This window comes from Barbus barbus (genome assembly GCF_936440315.1).
Source record: "Barbus barbus genome assembly, chromosome: 27".
NCBI classification, from domain to species: Eukaryota; Metazoa; Chordata; class Actinopteri; order Cypriniformes; family Cyprinidae; genus Barbus; species Barbus barbus.
In genome coordinates this window covers 11,142,652-11,166,851 of record NC_136755.1, presented here as the reverse complement: position 1 = coordinate 11,166,851, position 24,200 = coordinate 11,142,652, and the positions used below count along the sequence as shown (strand labels likewise).

Below are 24,200 nucleotides of genomic sequence, written 5' to 3'. Positions count from 1 at the left end.
GGAAGAGCCAGCAGCTGTGAACCCAGTGACCTTTGCCAAGCGCTGCTGGACAGCCAAACCAGATGTGCAACCCAGTAAAATTCATATTAGAGATGACGGGCAGACAAATGGGTGGGGCTGTGGGTGATTAAAGATATGTTTTCTCTGTGGAAAGCTGGCAAACCACACAAAAAGAGAGTGAGATACTCTATTAAATGAAAAACCGAACACCATATGCTTTCAGTCACATTAATATTTTTTTGTTAAGATTTTATTTTTAACTGGGAAAGTATGTAAAACCATGTTGTGTTTGTCTATGTTCTTGAGTTTCTGTTACAGATGCACTTAGTCGTCTTTATGTAGCATTGGCCAAGACTTATACTGACACCTAGTGGTGTGGATGCGCCATTGTGCAAAAGTTTAGTGTTATTGATTCAGTTGTAAAAATGTGCTAAAGCAGCTAATCCTGATTCATTTATTTTGTAAGTGAAGGTGTCTAATAATAAGGGAGAGAGTCGGTTTTTTAAGATAAAGTGAGCACTATCTGATCATGTGATTTCAAAATGGCTGCCTACACGAGGTGACCTACTTCAAGTAAAGTAAACCAGATTTTTATAAGATTATTTGAGTGAAGTACCCTCTCATGTGAGTGTAAATATTTATCCTTTATGTATACATCATTTTGAGGAAATAATCACTAATGGCACCTTTTAAGAACTGGTGTGTATCAAAAGAACCCCCTGAACAAAACTACATTCATAATGTATTTTCAGAAGAATGTGTATCATCTCATGGTGTTTGTTCAAAACCATGCCAAAGCCTTGCTTTATCAGTAAGTGTGTGTGAGTGCAAGTTGGCGTGTACAGCCATGTCCTAAGACAACCCTTGTGTCTGTTTTCTTCATTTGGTCCACCAGGTTTTGATTATGAGGAACTGCCCCAGGGACTCCAAGACCTCCGGAGAGACCAGAAAGGGCAAACAACACAAAGACAAAAAACAGGCCTTATGGTTATGGGTGTAATATTTATTTCAAAGTTCTAAATCGACGGTGAGTCATTCTTTCCAGAACAGTGCAATTTTGCTGCCTGATTGGCATGTGATCAATTTGGAACCATTTTCTGCTTGTGAGAACGTGCAGACTGTCACTATCCATGGAATGTAACTGTGTAACTGAACCATGCCAAAGGACATTTGCTTTGCATTTCGAAGAACTCGCCACTGTGATTCATGAGGGTTCAAGCTTGCGTTTACGAACAAATATCACCACCTAGTGGTTATCAAGATTTTTTTATCTTTTTTTTTTATTATGCATATGTTCATACTTAATCTATTTTATCATTCTTTTTATAATTAACTAAAAACTTTTTTTTACTTTATTTACTTGAAATAATAATAATAAACTTTATTCCAGCTAGTTGTCAAGGCAAGGTTTTTAATTTTCATTTTGTTTAACTTGATGTATTAAAATAACTAAAGCTGAAATAAAAATTAATTAAAAACTACAGACATGTTTTAAAAAATAAATAAATAAACAATTAATAAAATGACAAAAATAAACAACAAATTTACTGAAACTCTAAAATTAAAACGAAACTATAAAATGTCAAAAAATAAAAACTAATTCAAAATATTAATGAAAAATATACTAGTATCTAAACATTACTTATGACATGAGAAAGATAATGTATCCCAGAGAGGTTGATTTAATTTAGCCATATGCCAGTTGGATTTAACATTATTTGTGAGTAAAATACATAAAGAAGTGGTAAATACACTGCTGTTGATTATCAAACCTCGTCTTAAAGAATTTGAATATATTTTTATGAACCATGCACAATGATAAATCAGAACAGCTGATCTGTTTGGCATGCTGAATAATGTTAATTTTCAAAATACAACACTTAACACTTTACATATAAAAGATCAGAACTGAAACATATGCCACATAAAACAGGTTTTTAAGAAACCCTGAGAAATGTAGTGAGGCATATCAGCCACTGACTGAATTGACAACAGGAATGGAACATTCCGGACGTCTGTGTGCATGTGTGGAAGGATACTCCAATGCCAAGCTCACTTCCCTGCCTTTAGTAAGATTAATAACAGACTCGTCTGGGCCATAAAGCTTGAATCTGAGGAGAAGTTATGAAAACCTTATGGATTAAGCTGGTGTTTAGAGTGAAAAATTCCACACGGATAAAATTTCCAAGCATGTCCACATAAAACACGTGTCTTGAGCTTGATATCACTCATCATTCAACATGAAATACTGTCTGTTGAGGGATCAGTAACTTTTCTGTGAAAGCAGATATTTCTCAGTGCTGTAAACAATAGCTATGTGATCAGACTTTGTACATGGATCATTAGTGTAAACCTGCAGGAAATACTATATGGATATTATTCGAAAAAACTACTGAGAACATTTGTAAGCACTTGATCCTTGACAGGGGCAGTTTTCACATGATTTTGACACACACAGACTGGTCATCTGGCTCTTCTCCTCCGAACCACGATCGTTCCAGCCACAACATCATAAACAGTTCTGTTGTGCTGGAAAAATAGTAACATGATAAAGATTGGAAACAGGAAGGCGATGGAGAAGTTTTTGTTTAAAGCCCGTACTGTGGAGCTGCAAAAAAAATTAAAAATATATATATATAAATACATATATGTATATATACACATATATAATGTAAACAAAACCTTTTATTTTGGATGCGATTAATCGTTTGACAGCACTAATATATACATGCATATATATATATATATATATACAGTTGGGCAAAAAAGTATTTAGTCAGCCACCAATTGTGCAAGTTCTCCCACTTAAAAAGAGGATTTTTTTAAGTGGATTCTTTCCCCCCCGTTCTGTCTCTCATAGTTGAAGTGTACCTATGATGAAAATTACAGGCCTCTCATCTTTTTAAGTGGGAGAACTTGCACAATTGGTGGCTGACTAAATACTTTTTTGCCCAACTGTATATATATATATATATATATATATAAAAAAACACACACGTATATATTTAAAAAAATATATATATTTTCTTATTATTATTTTATCAGGGCTATTTCTGGCAAAAACCCAGGGGTTTGATGGCCACCACATTATATAAATATACGCATAACTCACGCAGATAAGCTGACACTGGACGCCGGTACCACCAAAACCCGATTGGGCTGCACTAGGACTGTCGTGTCACATGTGACGACTCGAAGCCCCAGCAGGAACTTTCCCGGAGTGGCACCTCCAGCTCCCCAAATACAGATGATCTGCAGATGAAGACAGAGCACAGACTGAAGGAACATGTGAGCTGTTTAAAAACTAACTAACTCATTCCAACCACTTTTAGACTACAGAGTTTTTCTACCAAATGCTGTTCCAAAGTGAAAATATGTCAAGGCTGATTAAACAATTTTAAAATGTAAATTAAAAACAGATTGAGAGACAAGGCTTGTAACTGTGACTTTCACAACATGAAAGACAAAAGATGCTCACTCACTTCATAGACACACACTAGGACTCTGTATGCTAAAGCCACGACCATCATCTTCTGCAGGTCCTCCAGTGACGTGTTCTCATCAATCTCCTCCACGATAAACTGCATCATGAATTTGGAAATATCTCTGTTTAGAAGATCAAAGACATATTAATTGTCATGCAATACATATAGTAGGGAGTTCAAAAGTAGGGAGTCAGTAAGATTTTTTAATGTTTATGAAAGAAGTCTCTTTAGGTCACCAAAAAGTTCATTAAAAATTAAAATGACTGTTTTCTATTTTAATATACTTTAAAATATAATTTATTCCTGTGATGGTAAAGCTGAATTTTCAGCATCATTACTGCAGTAGTCTTTCACAAATCATTCAAATATGCTGTTTTGCTGCTCAAGAAACGTTTCCTATCAATGTTTAAAACATGCATGCCACTTAATATTTTGTGGAAACTGTGATATTATAGGCAAAATAGTAATACACCTATGGCTGTTCAGTGTAGGAATGATTCAAGAGGGATGCTTCATTTTTGTTCGGAACACCTTCTCAAATCACCTCATTCCATTGAGATGCATAATCCACAACACTATGGTTGCCTTAACACAGAAGAGAATGAAGAAATCCACAGTTTCTGCCAAAAATCGATGGAGCGGGGAGGGGATGGTGTACTCTCTACCTGGAAGAACACAAGATGAAGATAGGACCATGAAGTTAGAACCTAAGTGTGCATTCTCAAGTTTGCACCTTCAGTGCTTCAACAAATAATAAGAAAATCAGATCTACAGAATTCACATCAGTGTCACAAATTTGCTTACATTTGTGACCCTGGACCACAAATCCAGTCATAAGTAGCACGGGTATATTTGTAGCAATAGCCAACAATACATAGTATGGGTCAAAATTATAGATTTTTCTTTAATAAAAAAAAAATATTAAACCATTATAGATTTTTACTGTAAATATGGTAAACGTACCTATTAAGCACACTTCCATTTTTGAGATCAGATTATAAAAAGAAAAAAATCATTTATTATCCTACTTGATATCTTAACCAATTGATATGTTTGTTACTATACACCTCCTATAATTTCAAGTCAATCAGATCATGGCACACTGAGATAGGAGTCTCCATGTGTTCACTCTGTCTGGCGGCCATTTTGAAAGCGGTCTAAAAACTTTCACCAAAAGAGGAGCCCCTTAAATGTGCATTTTTTAGATGTTTAAGCCTTTATTTTGGGTAAGTTTCACTACTTTTTGTAAAATTAAGAGATTAATGTTCAGACTTTTGCATATTATAACCTGGAACTTGGATGTGGGAAATAATTACATTACATCCAAAAGATAGTTTTAGCAACAAAGCACCGATGCTACAGAACACCGTTAGCTGACTAGCTGTATAAGATTGTGTGCTACGCTAACATATTTATTCACAGGCATTACTGGATTGTACTTTTGCATCCATAATATTATCAATTGACAGTTTATTGCTGGTCTGTGGTTTTACAGTGCTGTAATTTTTAACGATTTCATAATATTTTAAGGTGAGCTTAAAGGGTGCACTACTATGAAAATCACACAGCTTCAGTGAGACATCAATAAGAAAAAGTGTAATTTTATAGATATTGTTAATAATAGTTGTTCATATTAAAATATATATGCACTAATGTAACTAATATAACATGACCTAAACTATTTATTTAGCAAAATCCTGTCATTTTAATAAATATTACATGACATTTATTCAAAATTGTTGCAGCTCCCATTAAGCTCAGTGTGCTCTCTTTAAGCTCTTCCACATTGAACATCTATGTAAATACTTCATAAACAGATTTTAAATATTAACTGATGGTCGTCACGTTAAGTTAATCGATTTTCTATGGATTCTGTCAACTCCGATCTGCAGACTGGCTCTGACCTTTGGCATCTAGCATCACCTTCTCCAGACTGTAAATCTGTGGACAATCGTGTAGTGTATTCCAGCCTGAAGAGACTATAGATAAGTTGACATCCATTTAAATAGAGGTTTCAGAACGAGCCTAGTTTCTGTGTTCATCCCCACGAATTAAATGTTTTATTGGTTTGTTTTATTTGATTTTTGAATGTTACTTAGCTGAACGTGGACTAGTATAGATGTTGTGCTTTAATGACACTTCATTATGAATATATAACTGATCGACTTGAATGCCTTGTTGCTTGATTTTAGTGTTCTGCTTTTTTGTGTGATTGACTTTGTACCTTCAAAAAAAAGGAATTTTTAATAAAACAGCTTAATGGGAACAAGCCAGACTTTTTGAATTTAATGATGTATATCTTAATTGAAATGTTTTTGTTATTTAAAATCAAATTTAATATTTTTGTGTGAGATTAATATTTTATTTTGACAACTTTTGTACTGAAACCAGTATCTTAATAGTATTAGTAATAGTAACCAGTATTAATAGGTACATTTACCCTAAATCAAAACTTAATTTTTAATTAGTAATATGCATTGTTAAGAACTTAATTTGGACAACTTTAAAGGCAATTTTCTCAATATTTGGATTGTTCTGCACCCTCAGATTCCAGATTTTCAAATAGTTTTATCTCAGCCAAATATTGTCCGATCCTAACAAACCATACATCAATGGAAAGCTGATTTATTTTCAAAAAATTGACCCTTATGACTGGTTTTGTGGTCCAGAGTCACATTTGATGGTGACCTACAGAATTATGCAAAAAGGAAAATGACTAGTAATTCTTTCACTAAAAGATATGTGACATGTAAATTAATGTTGGCCTCTCTAGGTACTCAGTAGCTGGTGAACAGGTGTCATTTCACAGAAGCTTTAATGTGGGAACAGGATAATATTAAAAAGTACATAATAATGGGCTATTATGTAGATACATAATACTAAAGGTACATAAAAGTAAGTTAATTTAATCCAATTCTTCATTATTGTTTGTTAACGTGTGTAGGGAAAAAGCTAATTCCTCCATCTCCTCGGAGCAGTGGATTGACACAGCTACCTGCCGGCTGTGCTGGTGCTCTCTCTGCGCTGCTGGATGTGGCAGGGGATGCTGGGCTGCTCATCTGGTTACACCAAGCGGCGATGTCAGCGGGCGTCGCGGCACACGCGGGCGGAGGGAAGAGCGGCGCGGACAGGAGCACCCAGCTCTGCCAGCTCACATAGCCACTGTAATAGCGCCACATCCACTGCTGCAGCCGCTGGCAGTATTCAGTCGTTGGCATGTTGTCATTGTCATCGGACCCCTGACAGTTTTTGACTGTTTCTTCCGCACTATTCTTCGCCGCCATGTTTCCTGCTTTTATAAGTCTTATTAGACTTCCACTTATTAAAGAGGCTAATCGGCTCAGGCAGCGGCCATGACAACTGCTCACTGAAGCCGGACTATACCACTATGCCAGTACATATGGACAATGGTTTATAACTGGACATTTTCGTTTCAACGACCTTGTCCTGTGACTAAGACAGTTTCCATAATAATATCATAGCAAAAATACGTGTCTGGTACAAAAGACACTAACAGTGTAAGGTGAAAATGAACTGTTATGCACCCCTGTGATATGCAATGATGTTGCCTGCGAATATTATTAAGTTAATTATAATGTAAGACATAATCAAAGATGGACAGTTTTGAATCTAAATCTAAAACTCGTTATTTAAAATATTAATATAGCAGTCATGCAATTTCAAACTATTACATTAATTCTTTAAAAAAATGTTATTAAATAATTGCTACAATTATCCAGTCAAATTTCCATAATTATCATTGACGATACACATTCAAAGCCAGTTGTTTATTTTCATGTAGCTATTATTATTATTATTATTACTATTGCACTACAAAAGTGATTTATCTGAAACATTAATACAGTGGTAAAACAAGTAGAAATTATTAAAATAATTATTTTTATCTGCAAATGTTGTAAAAGTGCTCTCACTCTCTCTCTCTCTCTCTCTCTCTCTCTCTCTCTATATATATATATATATATATATTATTTTACAAATATTGTCCGTGCAGCGTTGATGTCCTCGTAATAATCGAGACTATATGGAATGTTTGTAATTTTATTAAATAATTCCTTATATTGACAATTTTGTTTATACATTTAAATGTATATACATTTTAATTTTCTTGATAAAAACTCTACACATTATTCCTTGAATACCATTGTAGATTTTTTTTTTTTTTAAGTGAAACTTGCCGAGACTCATCACTAGATGGCGACAGTGTCTTTCACATGATTTTGGTAATGAACTGATTTATTCTCAATAAAATTCAATTAAGCTTAGTATGTTCTAATAGAGACCAACATATGCATAACGACACAGATTTTCAAACTTAAACATTCTTTATTTTAAACGGAAGGAGAGGACCATGAAGTAGAGAGGAGGAATGTATTCTAAACACGTGAGTGAGCACATGGGAGCTGTCCCAAATTCAGTTTCTGCATGATAGCAGTTGTACTATCTCACTGAAATTAACTGTGCTTATTTAGACATCTGCATGTCAGTGCAAAAGAGTCAAAGGCTTCAAAAACTGTCCGCCGGAAACAACCCTGTTTTGTCCCTGGATGCTTGTTGTGGTGGCCAGCTGTTAAAAAAACTGTGATGTATCTATGTCTCTGTGTTGCTCTCATTCTCTATTGGTGCTGTATTTGCTGACTGGGCTGCCCTGGGCCTGCGAGTAAGGTCTGGCCAGCCTAGTGACTGTGCTGGGCCCTGAATGGAGGCCCCCAGGCGGAACAAAATCAGCCCATGTGAGGATGATCACCACTGACAGGACGTGAGGTGACTTGCGCAGAAATAATCAGGGACAAATAAAAGCTGTGTCTAGCAAACGCTGACCTACATGGAACTCGCCACCAGCTGAGGATTACGAGCGAGGTGTGTAAATGTGTGTGTCTGCTGTCCATACACAGATAATCATAGTATCTGCACGGCATGAAGCAAAGAATCATGAAGCAAGGGTTAAAGTATTCTAAATTAAATCACAAACGCAGAAGAGAACACCAAAACACTTGACTTTATTGTCTTATACTTGAACTTTGTTACTTTTGCGATTGTGTCAGGAGGCTGTGCAATGTCTGTCCAGGGCGGGTGGAAGCAATAAGTGACTCAAAACCTGACCTCTGTCTCATACACGTTAACAAACGACCTGCGCAATTAAGGAACTTTTAAATGTTAAATGCCAATTTTGGTGCATCATTTCATGGTTGATTGCAAGAAACCCCTACCATTACAAGCCGCGTCAGCCTGTAGAGGAAACGTAGAGGAATTAAACTTTCCTGCATATACTGTAAGAGCAACACAAACCCTCTCAATCCAGCTGCAGACTCAAAACTCACTAAAAGTATTTACTTTCATTTAAATAATTTATTTTAATTGAAATAAAATGCATATGCATATTATATTTTGGCATAATGGCCAAAACATGAGTAGCCTAAATGATTTCAAGGCTAAGGTCCTTCATCCTGCAGTGATATGCCTACATCTTTGCTTTTTTGACCTGGTCTTACTCTTTGTAGTCTAAATTCCCTGATTTCAGCATTGATGTTAAGAGACCTTAAGAGGAAAATATGATGACAGCACGCTGACTCAGAGTTCAGGAAATCATGTGATGCACTCACCCCGAGATTTAACCTCAAAGATGTACACATGATATTTAGACTTTAGAAATGTTCAATATCACTGTATAAGGGTCATTCCTGGGATTCGGTAATATTTCAGTCCCCCAGAGGAAAAAACAAAATGTCACCAAAATGAACTGTTAGAAGCTTTTCACAATACTTAGGTATGCCCATTATAATGAATAAATAAAAACATTATTGCATTTGAATATTTTTAGCTTAAAATAATACCTTAAATCTGTCTTAACCCAACCATTTTGTCATGTCCCTGAAGCAGTTCACTGAGTTTGTACTTTTTGTTTGTACAAAATGTGCACAGTGTCTATGATTTTTGGCAATAATGTATAAGCATTTATTTGTGTTCGTTTCTTGTGAAAAACATCTTTCTCAAAAAAAAAAAAAAAAAAAAAAAGCCTTTAGAGTTATGTCCCTCAACTCCGTCACACTACCCATTCTACACCCATAATAATTTAGACTCCACTCATATGTGACATAATTTACCAGAAATGACATCATTCAGGTCCCTTTAATAGTGGTGCAGAAAAGGGTCAGTAGTATCATACCTTTTATTGATATTTTTGAGGCGTATAATAGTCGAGGAGGGTATTGTCAAGCTTAACAACTCAACCCCGTCACATACAATTAAGATTTAAAATGATTGTTTTTCAATATTTTATTTGAATCCAAATGCACTTATTTTATTTGTACCATATATGGTCTACTCTCCTACACTCAACCCTGTCACAAATATATGTATTTCTCATTGTTACGGGGTTGTAAACTTGTGACAGGGTTGAGTTATTTACTTCATTTATTAATAATTTTAATAATAATAACAAAAATGAAATAGACATTGTTTCAGTAAATATTATCAAAATCATGACCAGTGTTGGGGGTAACGCATTACAAGTAACGCAAGTTACGTAATCAGATTACTTTTTTCAAGTAACTAGTAAAGTAACGCATTACTTTTTAATTTACAAGAAAATATCTGAGTTACTTTTTCAAAAAAGTAACACCAGTTACTTTGTTTTCCCATTTATAGACTGACAAGTCTCCTGTCCCCATGTTGGGAGAAACCGGAAGTACAGAGGCGTTGTGTGCGCTGTGTGAACATGATGTTACTGTAGTTCTAGACTAAATGTGAACGCGCATTAATTCATCTCACTCCTAAAAAAACTGATTTAGTATTCATCAAAATGAATTAAAATAGATAAACTAACAATTGTGCTTCATTAGTTTTTTTATTGCTGAAGAGTGTTGAACCTTCTTCTTCTGCGTTCTACTGTACAGATGTGAATTAACTTTTCCTTCAGCCTGAAGTTTATTCATTACACTTTTTGGTGTGAAAGGGCTTTTACATTTGCTATAAATAGAACTTCTTATATTAAAAACAAACAATCAAGCCCTGCTCATATTGAAAAAGTAACGCAAAAGTAACGTAACGCATTACATTCCATAAAAAGTATCTAAGTTATGTAATTAGTTACTTTTTTAGGGAGTAACGCAATATTGTAATGCATTACTTTTAAGAGTAACTTTCCCCAACACTGATCATGACAACTAATTTTTTTGTTATAAATAGAATATTTTATGTATATGTCACTTAAACTTTGACTATATTGTACATCAGAAATTGCACACACATTTACAGCAGAAAGATCATGTTGGCCATGCAGATATGTTGACCCAGAAAGAAGGGGGCAATATGAGAGAGAAACAAAACCGAAAAATAAAATGGAAGGCAATGTATCCCTTCATATGTGTTACTGTCTTCAACCCCGTCACACCATGTCACATTAATATTTTGGGGGGAAAAAATAGGGAAGGTAGATAAGAATGAAAGCTTTTCTTACCATCTCAAATGGACTAAAACAACAAAAAATAGTTTTTAGTTAAACTTCTAAATTAAAAATATTTTTTACAAAAATAAAGAGACCGTAGACACACAATTTTTCTGTTTTTAGCTTCAGTCCTATAAAAATGTGAAAATTATGAAGAACGTTACATTTGTTATCGTTAAATTGTTATGCGGGACACATGAGCACTATGATAGATGTTTGTTTCATAAGTTCTGTGTAAAATCCTTTTAAACCAATTTTAAACCGTTACGGGGTTGAGAAAAAGGTGTCTAAATCTGAAAAAAAAAAGTTGAAATGTAACTGAATTACAGGAATGATCCATAACATTTTTTTAAAAAGACAAAGTAAGTCCCGATAAACACTTTTGTTAAATCTTGGTATAGGGGTGGATGCATAACATATCCGTAAGCTTTTACATTTCATTATAAATGGTCTGATGGTGTGACCATCCATCCATCCATCCAAAATGACATGTATTCATTTATCTTATTTATTATAGGGGAAGTCGTGGCCTAATGGTTAGAGAGTCGGACTTGTAATCCGAAGGTTGCGGGTTCGAGTCTCGGGCCAGCAGGGATTGTAGGTGGGGGGAGTGAATGTCCAGCACTTTCTCCACCCTCAATACCACGACTGAGGTGCCCTTGAGCAAGGCACCGAACCCCCAACTGCTCCCCGGGCGCCGCAGCATAAATGGCTGCCCACTGCTCCGGGTGTATGTTCACGGTGTGTGTGTGTTCACTGCTGTGTGTGTGTGTTCATGGTATGTGTGTGTGCACGTTGGATGGGTTAAATGCAGAGCACGAATTCCGAGTATGGGTCACCATACTTGGCTGAATGTCACTTCACTTATCATTTGTATTTATCTTCTGTTAGGTTTTGTTTAAAAGTACGAAAATTCGGTGGGTTTTTTTATGTTTATATTTTCTTTTTTAGTTTTGAATTGATTTTGTTTTTCCCCCCTTTGTTTTGGTTTTTCTTTTGTTTTATTTAAAAGTACAACAGTCACTCGATTATTATGACTCAGAAGTGTTTTATGACATCTCACCATGTATCAAAAAAAGAGGAAAACGAATCTAAACAACTAAAAAAAACAGGTTCCTTTACTACTTCCTTTTTCGTTAATTGCTTACGTACTTTTGTACCTTAACTGAATACTAAGAGCACGCAAATCCTTTTTTTCATAAGATTTGTGACCATTTGTTGACGCAGAGACCCCATTAAGTTAATTATGTCAACTTCCCAACATATCAGAGGTGAGCACTGATGTGAGAGGCCTGGCGTCATGCGGTCAGAGCTCATATACCTCCCACCTCCTCCCTTTTTGTGACCCATTCAGAGAACCTCTCAGCCCTATATGTGGCCCTGTCTGTCTGATCACATGAGCCACTTCCCCCTCAGCTTTTCTAGATCAAACGTTAGCCGTGGGAAAAGACATAAAGCATTCCAGAACTTCTGACCCATTGAAAATGTTTGTTTGCTATACTTGCAGCTGTGTGAAGACAAAGCCTATAAGTGGCCATCACTTCAAAGTTGCTTTGTATTCCACATTTAGACAATGTTGAGCATTGAGCAACAACCGCAATGGGTTAAATTTGTCATTCTTGAAATAGGATTGATCGGAGGTGTGACTTGGTGGGGATAGCTTCATGAACTTCAACTAAATTACCCCAAATCCTGTTTGGTGTTTCAAATAAATCTCAATCCTTGAGGTTTCAGGGGTTAAATACAAGTACATTCGTAAGTGGTTTGTTTACAAGCTGTAAGAAGAAAGGTCAGTGAATGACTTATTGTTTCCGTTTCCTCAGAGCTATCACAAACCTCTGTTATCTCCCCCTGCAGAGCGTGGAAGTACGTGTTTGAAAGTAATTAAAGGGTGTTCACAGATCTATTGTTCTCCAGACTCATGCTCTTAAAAATAAAAACGCATTCATTCACATATCTCTTTTCATATAAACTAGGATTATACACAAGATATTACTTATGATGCTCAAACATCAAATCCCTTTGCTCCTCTCCTGCAGGAAAAAGTACTTTTTCATTGTTTGACATGTATTGAAATTGATCAGCTGGAAACAAAGACACTGACGAAAAGGGTTTGGAGAACAATGTGATTTGAAATGTATGATTTTAGAGAGAGAGAGCATGAAGGTCCAGCTAAATCACTCATAAACCGAACTGTCAGTAGGCCATAAAAACAAATTGTAAAAATACATATGAATTTGATTCATCAAAGTGTAAAATAACAATGAATTGAGAGTGTGTTGGCCTGTTACACCTTAGAGGACCTTCTTGACTGAGGCATAATCTGTTGAATTTATATTCAATTTATTGTACTTATTTTGTAGTGAAAAATATATATGAAGAGTTATCTTTTCATTTGCAAAAACAGATTTTTAAAAATGTTCAAAAATCATGTTTTTTAATCTTGCATTCCAATTGATATCAATCAAACTGCAGTTGGGTTGTTTCGAATAAATAATAACTAACACAATACAGCTATCTTACACAATAAAACACAATAAAAACATGATGTATGAAAAGTAATAAAAATGTAGTTATCTGTTTTTGCAAATAAACTCTTTGTATGTTCTCATTTTTAAAATATGCTTCATAGTAATATCTAATTTAATTGATTTTATTCAAATCAAAAATGTTATTTAACTACTGAATCAACCTAAATATATTATGCTACACTAATGAAACTAAATTCAAGGGTAAGATAGTTCTTTAAAATAAAAATGGCAAGTGCCACTTTTTCAGTGTGTTACAATATGATTTTCCCCACATTCCCAAATTTGTTCCTTAAAAGATCCACTAAATTGTGAAAGCCATGATATAACATCATTTGGATTTGTACACTATAGTGTTTGCTGCATATGTAAGTCTCAGCCATAACCTTGTTATCCTATTCCAAATTAATGTTTGGAAAAATTATCAATATTGTTCTTTGATTTATGGGAAACATACACTTTTTCTACTTAAGTTTCTTCTTGTTTATTGCATTTGTCAAAAATGCATTTGATCCAAAATCGCACAAATCAAGGTTTTAAACTATTTAGACATCCCATTTTTGTGGTTTGCAAACCTCAAGGGTTTTATGAAAAAGAAAATAAAAGAAAAGAAAATAATTGTTTTATTGTAAAGGATTTTAAGGTCTGTTCTGTGTGCCGTAACATATTCACAGCCTTATAGTGAGATGGAGAATGGGAGTGAGATTTAACTCCTACATGCACATTCTCTTATCTGAGCTGATTCTAAACAGAATTCCAAAGATCTTCCTTCCGTGCTTTATCTGGTCCCAAATGAGAAGATTCACAGTGTTCCAGAAAATTGCTGCTGGACCACAAATTCAAATACACACACACACAAAAGCACAGTCCTCAAGTTTCCATCGAGCATTAAATATAATAGATCTGAATTTGGCATGCTGGACAGAAATTGTGATGAGGAAGCCTAATTTTAAAGTCAACACATAGATTATGAATTCACCAATTGTGTTCTGTTACCATTGTGCCCTTGAGAAACCCCTCTACGGTCATGTAGGATGAACATCTGTGACTGTTTTGACTGGCCCCTTTTTTGATGTTCTATAGAGGTTCCATACTGAGCAGGGCTCTGCCTGGGATTACAGATCACATGTCCTCACTGAATCCAGAGGAGGAAGGAACTCAGCTGAAACACTCTTCATGGCGCTTCCCACCTTATCAAGGTTAAAGGGATAGTTTGGACAGGTTGGAGTGTTCTTAAACACAGCTGACCTCATACTTTATCAGTCTTGAGCAATGAAGGCAAAAGCAAGAAATCTTTCCCTTTGAGTCCAAAAGGAAATATAACATAGAAGACAATATCAAGATATAAACAGATTAATATAAAATATTACTGAAATTAAAAACTTTTTTGATTTGATTAAAAACATACTTTAAAAATAAAAACAGCAATTTGTAAAAGAGGCAGCGACCCATTTTCATTTTTTTTCATTTAATTCAGTTTTCTAAATGTTTGTTTGTTTAGTTAGATTAGTTTATAACTTTTTATTTAGATTAGTTTAGTTTCATATTCCATTGTAAAACTGTATAATTTTATTGTTCCATTTAATTTTACACATAAGGAGATTTTCCATAGTGAATTACCATCAATTTTTGTATTTTTATGCAAACACAGTTCATATTTTGTTCAAAATATCTAATTTTGTGTTAAACTTCTAAGCATTAAATCTTCAATTCTTTTCATCAAACATAATTTCCTAAATTATATATCTTGCTATTAACACACAATCTCATTTAGTTTGGTTTAGTATTCTCAACCATATTCTAGTGCAAAACTTTATTAATTTTTTCCCATGGAATGCAAAAGGAGAGTGAATTACCATAGATTTTTATTTTGGTTCAGTTCATACATTGCATATATTGTGCAAAATATCTAATTTTGTGTTCCATATTATATATATACACTCACCTAAAGGATTATTAGGAACACCATACTAATACTGTGTTTGACCCCCTTTCGCCTTCAGAACTGCCTTAATTCTACGTGGCATTGATTCAACAAGGTGCTGAAAGCATTCTTTAGAAATGTTGGCCCATATTGATAGGATAGCATCTTGCAGTTAATGGAGATTTGTGGGATGCACATCCAGGGCACGAAGCTCCCGTTCCACCACATCCCAAAGATGCTCTATTGGGTTGAGATCTGGTGACTGTGGGGGCCATTTTAGTACAGTGAACTCATTGTCATGTTCAAGAAACCAATTTGAAATGATTCGAGCTTTGTGACATGGTGCATTATCCTGCTGGAAGTAGCCATCAGAGGATGGGTACATGATGGTCATAAAGGGATGGACATGGTCAGAAACAATGCTCAGGTAGGCCGTGGCATTTAAACAATGCCCAATTGGCCTAAAGTGTGCCAAGAAAACATCCCCCACACCATTACACCACCACCACCAGCCTGCACAGTGGTAACAAGGCATGATGGATCCATGTTCTCATTCTGTTTACGCCAAATTCTGACTCTACCATCTGAATGTCTCAACAGAAATCGAGACTCATCAGATCAGGCAACATTTTTCCAGTCTTCAACCGTCCAATTTTGGTGAGCTTGTGCAAATTGTAGCCTCTTTTTCCTATTTGTAGTGGAGATGAGTGGTACCCGGTGGGGTCTTCTGCTGTTGTAGCCCATACGCCTCAAGGTTGTGCGTGTTGTGGCTTCACAAATGCTTTGCTGCATACCTCGGTTGTAACGAGTGGTTATTTCAGTCAAAGTTGCTCTTCTATCAGCTTGAATCAGTCGGCCCATTCTCCTCTGACCTCTAGCATCAACAAGGCTTTTTCGTCCCCCAGGACTGCCGCATACTGGATGTTTTTCCCTTTTCACACCATTCTTTGTAAACCCTAGAAATGGTTGTGCGTGAAAATCCCAGTAACTGAGCAGATTGTGAAATACTCAGACCGGCCCGTCTGGCACCAACAACCATGCCACGCTCAAAATGGCTTAAATCACCTTTCTTTCCCATTCTGACATTCAGTTTGGACTTCAGGAGATTGTCTTGACCAGGACCACACCCCTAAATGCATTGAAGCAACTGCCATGTGATTGGTTGATTAGATAATTGCATTAATGAGAAATTGAACAGGTGTTCCTAATAATCCTTTAGGTGAGTGTATATACACAGGTACATCTAAAAAAAAAATTAATATCGTGAAAAAGTTAATTTTTTCAAAAAGTGAAACTTTCATATATTTTAGATTCATTGCATGTGAAGTAAAACATTTCAAAAGTTTTTCTTTGTTTTAATTTTGATGATTAGAGCTTACAGCTCATGAAAGTCAAAAATCAGTATCTCAATATATTAGAATATTTACATTTCAGTTTCTTGTTCTTTGAAACCACAATAATGTAGAAGACTGCTGACTTGGCAATGATCCAGAAGATGAACACTGACGCCCTCCACAAAGAGGGTAAGTCACAGAGGGTCATTACTGAAAGGTGTGGCTGTTTACAGTGTGCTGTATCAAAGCATATTAAATGCAAAGTTGACTGGAAGGAAGAATTTGGGCAGGAAAAGATGCACAAGCAACAGGGATGACTGCAAGCTTGAGAATACTGTCAAGCAAAGCTGATTCAAACACATGGGAGAGCTTCACAAGGAGTGGACTGAAGCTGGAGTCAGTGCATCAAGAGTCACCACGCTCAGACGTCTTCAGGAAAAGGGCTACCAAGCCACTTCTGAACCAGAGACAACGTCAGAAGCGTCTTACCTGGGCTGTGGAGAAAAAGAACTGGACTGCTGCTCAGTGATCCAAAGTCCTCTTTTCAGATGAAAGTAAATTTTGCATTTCATTTGGAAATCAAGGTCCCAGAGTCTGGAGGAAGAGTGGAGAGCAGATTTGGAAAGTAACAAATTACATTTACTCGCGTTACTGTAATTGAGTAGCTTTTTTGTATACTTCTACTTTTTAAAGTATTTTTTTAAATCTGTAATTTTACTTTTACTTAAGTATATTTTGTTTGAAGTATTGTACTTTGCTACATTTTAAAACACATTAATTAGCCTAATGAGTAAAAAAAAATTAAAAATAAAAATGGCTCCCTGCATATATAATGGGCAGGAGAACAAACTGGCACTAAAATCACAAGAAAGATGCAGACGAACAAGACCCAGCTGAAAACCAAACCCCTCGTATTCTGCTGAAGTTGAACTAGAAGGAAATGAAGTGAACCCCTGGCCATGTTTATGCTCTATGATGCAGTGTGTAAGTTGTGTTTGCCTAGGGAGACCAAACTAGCAGCTTTTAAAATCTCGACATCAACCCTTCGCATGTAGAAGTAACGTAAGGTAAATACTTGCATCATGCATTGGTGGTTAAAATGAAGCTTTGCCAGTTTAGCAAAAGGTTTTGCACAAATTAGCCAAAAAGGCAGCGGTGCAGGGTGTGCTTTATATATAGTCTGCGATAATATCGTAATTGTTGTTTTAACGAAGTGCGATTTGACATTATCAGTATGTTGCCAAAAACCAAACAAAACACTCCTGCATGTGTGAAGTCTAGATTAAGCTAGTGCGCGCGCACTCTTTCACTGCGTGATTCAGTCTGTTAAAATGCATTTGAAATGATCACAAAATTGAAGATATAGGGCCAGAAAATGTATATTTATATAATTTCATATAGTAAATCAATATCACACGAAGAGTGCCGTTTTTTCTCCAAAAATCTCCATGATTACACATACATATATATTTTTTTCTTTAATCTCTTTAATAAAGAGATTATTTAAATCTCTTTATTTTTATTTATTTTTATCTTGTTCAATAAACAAGAAGTTAATTAAGAGACTTGCGTTTTAGACACCATATTGCCTGTTTTTGTTCTATTTCAACAACAAAAATAATCCCAAACACAGCCACACACTGTTTTGCTCTCTGAGCAACATGAAGGTGTTTCGTTCCTGAATGAATCGACTGTTTAAATGATTCGGTTCAGTCGCAATGACTCACTTATTACCAGCGACTTGCTGACACCTACTGGCGGTTTTAATTTCACATTTAAAGTATCTTTTGATTTTTATAATTTCAAATGAGTATTCAACATTTTATGTCTTATATATCAAAACATTATTTCTGCATTTGTAACTGCAGGTTAAATGCATTCATGTCCTGCATTAAACAGTATGTAAATACGTCTAAATGCCACTTCAGATGAAGCTTCTGTGTTTCCTCTGCATTGCAAAGATGAATTTTGTTGATACTGATTTAATTTGCCTGGTAACAGCCCAAATGTCTTATTATTCTAAATAACTGATTCCTTTAATTAAAAACAACTAGTTTGAGATTTATAGGCCTGTCCCAGGGGTGTCAAACTCAGTTCCTGGAGGGCCGCAGCCCTGCAGAGTTTAGTTCCAACCCTGCTCCAACACACATACCATGTAATTTTCAAATAAGCCTAAATGATTAGATTAGCTGGATCAGATGTGTTTAATTAGGGTTATATCTATACTGTGTAGACGTTTGACACCCTTGGCCAATCCCAAGTAAATTTTAAATGAGCTACTTTTTACTTTAGATTTTTAGACTGGTACTTTTACTTGTACTTAAGTAAAATTGACTTAATGTAATGGTACTTTTACTTGAGTAAAATATTTTTGTACTCTTTCCTCTGGTGGAGAGGCACAGAATCCATGTTGCCACAGCAACCTGGGCTTCCATTTCACATGAGCAGTGCCATGGGCTGATTGCTTCCATGCCACGCCACACTGATGCAGTAATTCATGCAAAAGGAGGCCCTACCAAGTATTGAGTGCATAGAAATGAACATACTTTTCAGAAGCCTGACATTTCTGTTTAAAATATCATTTTTTTATTGATCCTATGTAATATTCAAATTTTCTGAGACACTGAATTTTGGGTTTTCAATATCTGTAAGCCATAATCATCAATATTTCAAGAAATAAAAGCTTGAAATATTTCACTCTATGTGTAATGAATCTATATAATACATGGGTTTCACTTTCTGAAATGAGTGACAAAAAATATTGACCTTTTTCACGATATTCTAATTTTTTTTAGATGTACCTGTATATATATATATATATATATATATATATATATACACACACACACACACACACACACACACACACACACACACAGACACACACAAAAGGGTAATAAAATAATTATAGATTTCTTTTGTCTATTTAAGCCTTAAATCCTTAATCAACTTTTTCATCATGATCAGAATAATGTCATAAATGTTATGTCTCACAATTACCATTCACTCTTTCTCCATTTAATTGTGTCATTCATTTATTGCTGGACTATAAGAGAAAGATTCCTTGCATTTGCAGCCATTTCTCAAGACTGCTATGAGCATGAGGTCAGCTATGCACTCAGGGTCGGCGCCAAACGAGTTACTGTGCCCCCCCGCCCCCCCCCCCCCCCCTTTTCATCCTCCCCCCGCCTTGCTGAACGCGATCGATTTTGAAAGCGAAAGTACCGATAAAACAGCGCACATAAGAAAGCGATTGCACGCTTTAGCGAGCGTCAGCAACTGCAAGCGATCACAGATTGCACGCCCTGTGAAACAATGAGACACAGAGCGTGCAATCACCCCCCCCCCCCCCCCCCCCAACCCCCCCGGCTCTGAGGTGCCCTGGCGCCGGCTCTGTATGCACTCCAACCTTTCAGCCTAGTTTCTTGCAAGTATGTAATAATAAATGGATTCTTTGGCCACAGACGTCCCTCCTTCAGTGACCATTGTAGCTCTTTATGCTGGAGCTGGAGCCCAATGAGCTAGTTGCATAGCAACAGGCTTCCCAGAAGCCCCTGCTGATATCAGCCCTAACTCAACTGACACATAGCAACCCTGATTCCCACCAGGCAACCGAAGTGAACCCAAAACCCTTTCAGCGGCTATGTCGTCAGATTGATTTGCAAATCAAAGCATTTTGCAACAACATATCAGCTACTGTTGTGCAGGCATGCATTGACCAATTTAAACACAGAGGTCATGGTAGGCCTCAGGAAGAGTAACACTGATAAACTATAGAACATAAACATGCCAGAAATGCAATGACTATTATCTCTTTAGGTTTTATAACATTGACTGCATGCAAAAGAGGCTCTATTAATATGTGAATAACAGAAGAAACTGTTTTATTGCAGTTTGAGGCACTGTACGGCTGTACAACAGCATTGTCTGTTCCAGTGTAAGGACAGTTAGCGGAAGGGTGCGATCCCTGTCCTGCGGTGCAGCTTTCCAGATGTTACTCAAAGGATATGATTTAATTCCTGCAGTGTTATCTGCACAAGCAAAACAGTCTGCAGGTCATCAGACTAAGACAGGACCCCTGTGAATCCGACACACAATACTGACACATCCCGCAAGCAATGCACACCCATAATGCAATACACAGACTTGCACAAGATCTGCGCCTCTAGCCAGTTGATGACTGGCTTACTGTACATTGTTACATCGCTACTCACCAAATTAAACAAATCAATGTGTAGACAAAAAAACTGATACTGATTTAAACTGCAAAGCAAATATTTTACATACGGTATTCAATTTCAAACGCAGCACAGCCTATGTTTTGAATATTGGAGAGGGACCAGTTTTTTGTGTGTGTGTGTGTGTGGGGGGGAGGGGGTTGTAATGGCCTTTTTTGTTTAAAGGATTTAAATTAGTAAAGGATTTAAATTGATTAAGGGAATACATTTTTTTTAAAAGAAGAACAGTGAGAGAACAATTGTTTTTTAGTGCAAATCTTTGCACTATTTTATACTCATTTACTCTTATTCGTATAACTGATATGTTGAAAATGACGAATGTTTCTTGTCACGTTACAATCAGTTATGAATTAAATTAATGGCGTAAAACATTTGATGTGTTTTGGCCATTCATTTACAGTTTTCGGGGTTGAAAATGCAAACTTTTGAGAACAGGTTTCAAAGTGCAAATGTATAAAAACAATATCATTATCTCTGTGTAAACTATGAAATTGCAAATTCACGAGTTCACACTTACATATAATAAACTGAGTAAAGGTTATGCGTATTTGGCGTGCTGTCCAGGGAGAGGGCTCCGAGCTCAGTAATTACTCCCAAGCCTGGGGTACTCCCCCTGTCCGGGAAGAGGGGTCTGAGCTCGGCATTTAGCCTGAACCCAGAGCGCTCCCCCCAAAGATGCAATAAGCATGGGACAGCAGCCAGAGAGGTGCATTGATAACCCCCCCAATATTTGCAGAGCATAAGTTTGGTGGGGTACTGGACGTCGCTTGGAGTAACGGCACTGCTGTGGCCTTAGAGAAGAGAGTTTGGCTCCTGCGGGAGTAGACACCGCTATGGCAGTGGGAACGAGAGAGATAAAGGCTTCTGCGTATGCGGGCACTGCTGCAGCATCTGAAAAGAGAAAGCAGCTTCTGCGGAAGTGGGCACTGCTGTGGTAGTGGGGAAATACAGATAAGGCTCTTGCGGGAGTAGGCACTGTTGCGGCAGTAGGGAAATACAGAAAAGGCTCCTGCGGGAGCAGTCACTGCTGCGGCAGTGGGGAAAAAAACAGAAAAGGCTCCTGTGGGAGCAGGCACATCTGCGGCAGTGGGGAAATACAGATACGGCACCTGCGGAAGTGAGCACTGCTGCAGCAGTGGGGAAATAGAGATAAGGCTCCTGCGGAAGCTGCTGGGATGGTTGATGTGGAGATGAGCTGCTATGGGTGGATTTGGTGATGTTAAAAGGGGTGGCTATGGTGGGTCTGAAGGTCGAGTGAACAGGGATGGACTGGCGTTAAAGGGGGTCGGCTGATGAGGGTTTGGTGAGCTTCTTTGAAATCAAAGTGATCTGACCAAATGTAGGTTTTGAAGGCCTCTGACGGCCGAGTGCCTGGATCTGAGGCTGGGAGAGGCCTTTTTTTTTTTCTTTTTTTTTTGGGGCGATTGTGGTAGCTAAGTAAGTAGTAACTAAGGAAGGAGTGGCAGGAGTAATGATCTGCTGGGATGCCGGATGGCAGTAGAACGGACTTGGTGTTTTTTGGAACCAGAACCATGTGGCGGGGCTTTTAGAGTCATCAACAAAGTAGGTCAGATGGGAGTTTAGCCTGCGGCAAGGGCTGTGGATGGGTCTGCGCTGCTAGCGGAGGCATGCTCACGCTAGAGATTGACGCTGGGGCTGCGGGCCATGGGTACGGGAAGGGGTTGGGAGTGGGGTGAGTCAAGGGCTGTGGATAGGTCTGTGCTGCTAGCGGAGGCGTGCTCACGCTAACGTCTGCTATGGAAGCTGAAAGTCACTGAAAAAGGAAAAGGGGTTATTAGTAGCAGCAGTCTTGCCAAGCTTCCTTGGAAGAATGAACTCGGAAGGACGCGAGAACACAGAACGCACACTTATGAGAATTGAGATGTACAGCATTCCTGCTTAACTGACCGCATAGTCTCAGCATAAGAAACGGCCAATGAACAATAAATATTACAAAATGTCATAACTTATTAAAACATTTCATACTATTATAGATATTACTTTCATATAATTGTATTGTTTTATTTTACAGCATTATATGTTTTACTGTTAAGATTCATTTTAATATGCCAATAAAAATGCAGACTTTCTCCGGGTCTTATAACTTTATTAAAATTAACCAAAACAAAACGATAAATGTTTACTTTCAACTTGAAGAGCCGTTAAGTATTTGTGAGAGCGACTTTAAAGCTTACAGGCTTCCGTACACCGGCCACCCACAGTGTTTTCTGGGATTTCTAACGGCTGGATTCTCTCAAGTCTGCAATCGATGCATCCTCAGTTTCAAGAACATATCCGGGCACTTTCATGCATCCTCTATACTTGCATTCTTGAGAATTGGAACTGAACTTCGGCGGTTAATGATGACGTAGAACGAGAACACAAGGACGCAAGATCGCTGAAGAACGCATATTGAGAAACAGCCAAAAACAAACCACAGTGAACATGGACAAAGAAGCTGATGAGACCGCTTTGGTTGGCCCTGTGGATGGGAAATTTAAAAATCCATATAAAAAAACGTACTTCTCACTGTTCTCAGGTCAAATATTTATATGCGATTAAATAAAATGCGATTTAAAATGCGATTAATTTAAAATGCGATTAATTTCGATTAATTAATTACAAAGCCTCTAATTAATTAGATTAATTTTTTTAATCGAGTCCCGGCCCTAATATATATATGAAGTGTCTTATTCACCGGGGAGTCCTGGTTTAATGTGATTGATTAATTGTTACCGGTCCTCCAGCGTTTGTATGTGTGTTTGTCATTTTGAGTGTGTGTGCGCGTATGGGGTATTAGGGCAGGTTATTGTTTTATATTGACAACGGCTAAGTAGTTAGCGAGAGTGGTTTTGGCACATATTGAGTGATCTTTTGGTGTGAATTGAAGTGTGTGATTTAACAGATGCACTTATGGATTTTTGTACTTTTGGTGTTTGCTGTGTAATGAAATTGTGTATAATTGGCAGGCACATTTACTAATTTTAAGGTGTTGAAACCCTCTGCTGAATACCTTTCTGCTCGTTGATTGCTTACTTATTTTAGGTAATTTGTGATTTGTCAAATACACTATTAATTCAAGTATAGACCTATATGACCATCTTAACCTGCTGCTTTTCCCTTTTGAGGTATTATTGTATAAGAATAAAAGTGCCATATTCATTTATTAATGTTGTGTGCTTGAGTCTCCTTGGCTATTGATGCCCAAATAAATTATCTTGTCCAG

At 36.8% G+C, this 24,200-nt stretch overlaps 1 protein-coding gene across 1 annotated transcript; it reads right to left on the bottom strand.

Moving 5' to 3' along the window:
• Positions 1-984: 984 nt before the first annotated feature.
• Positions 985-6,902, bottom strand: LOC306846899 (protein FAM8A1-like). The gene is made up of 5 exons (XM_079380589.1): positions 6,481-6,902; positions 4,030-4,150; positions 3,483-3,606; positions 3,113-3,252; positions 985-2,608 (listed from the first exon to the last, which is right to left on the bottom strand). Exons 1-5 carry the CDS (start codon positions 6,767-6,769, stop codon positions 2,464-2,466), a joined length of 819 nt encoding a protein of 272 aa, XP_079236715.1. The 5' UTR covers positions 6,770-6,902; the 3' UTR covers positions 985-2,463.
• Positions 6,903-24,200: the final 17,298 nt, after the last annotated feature.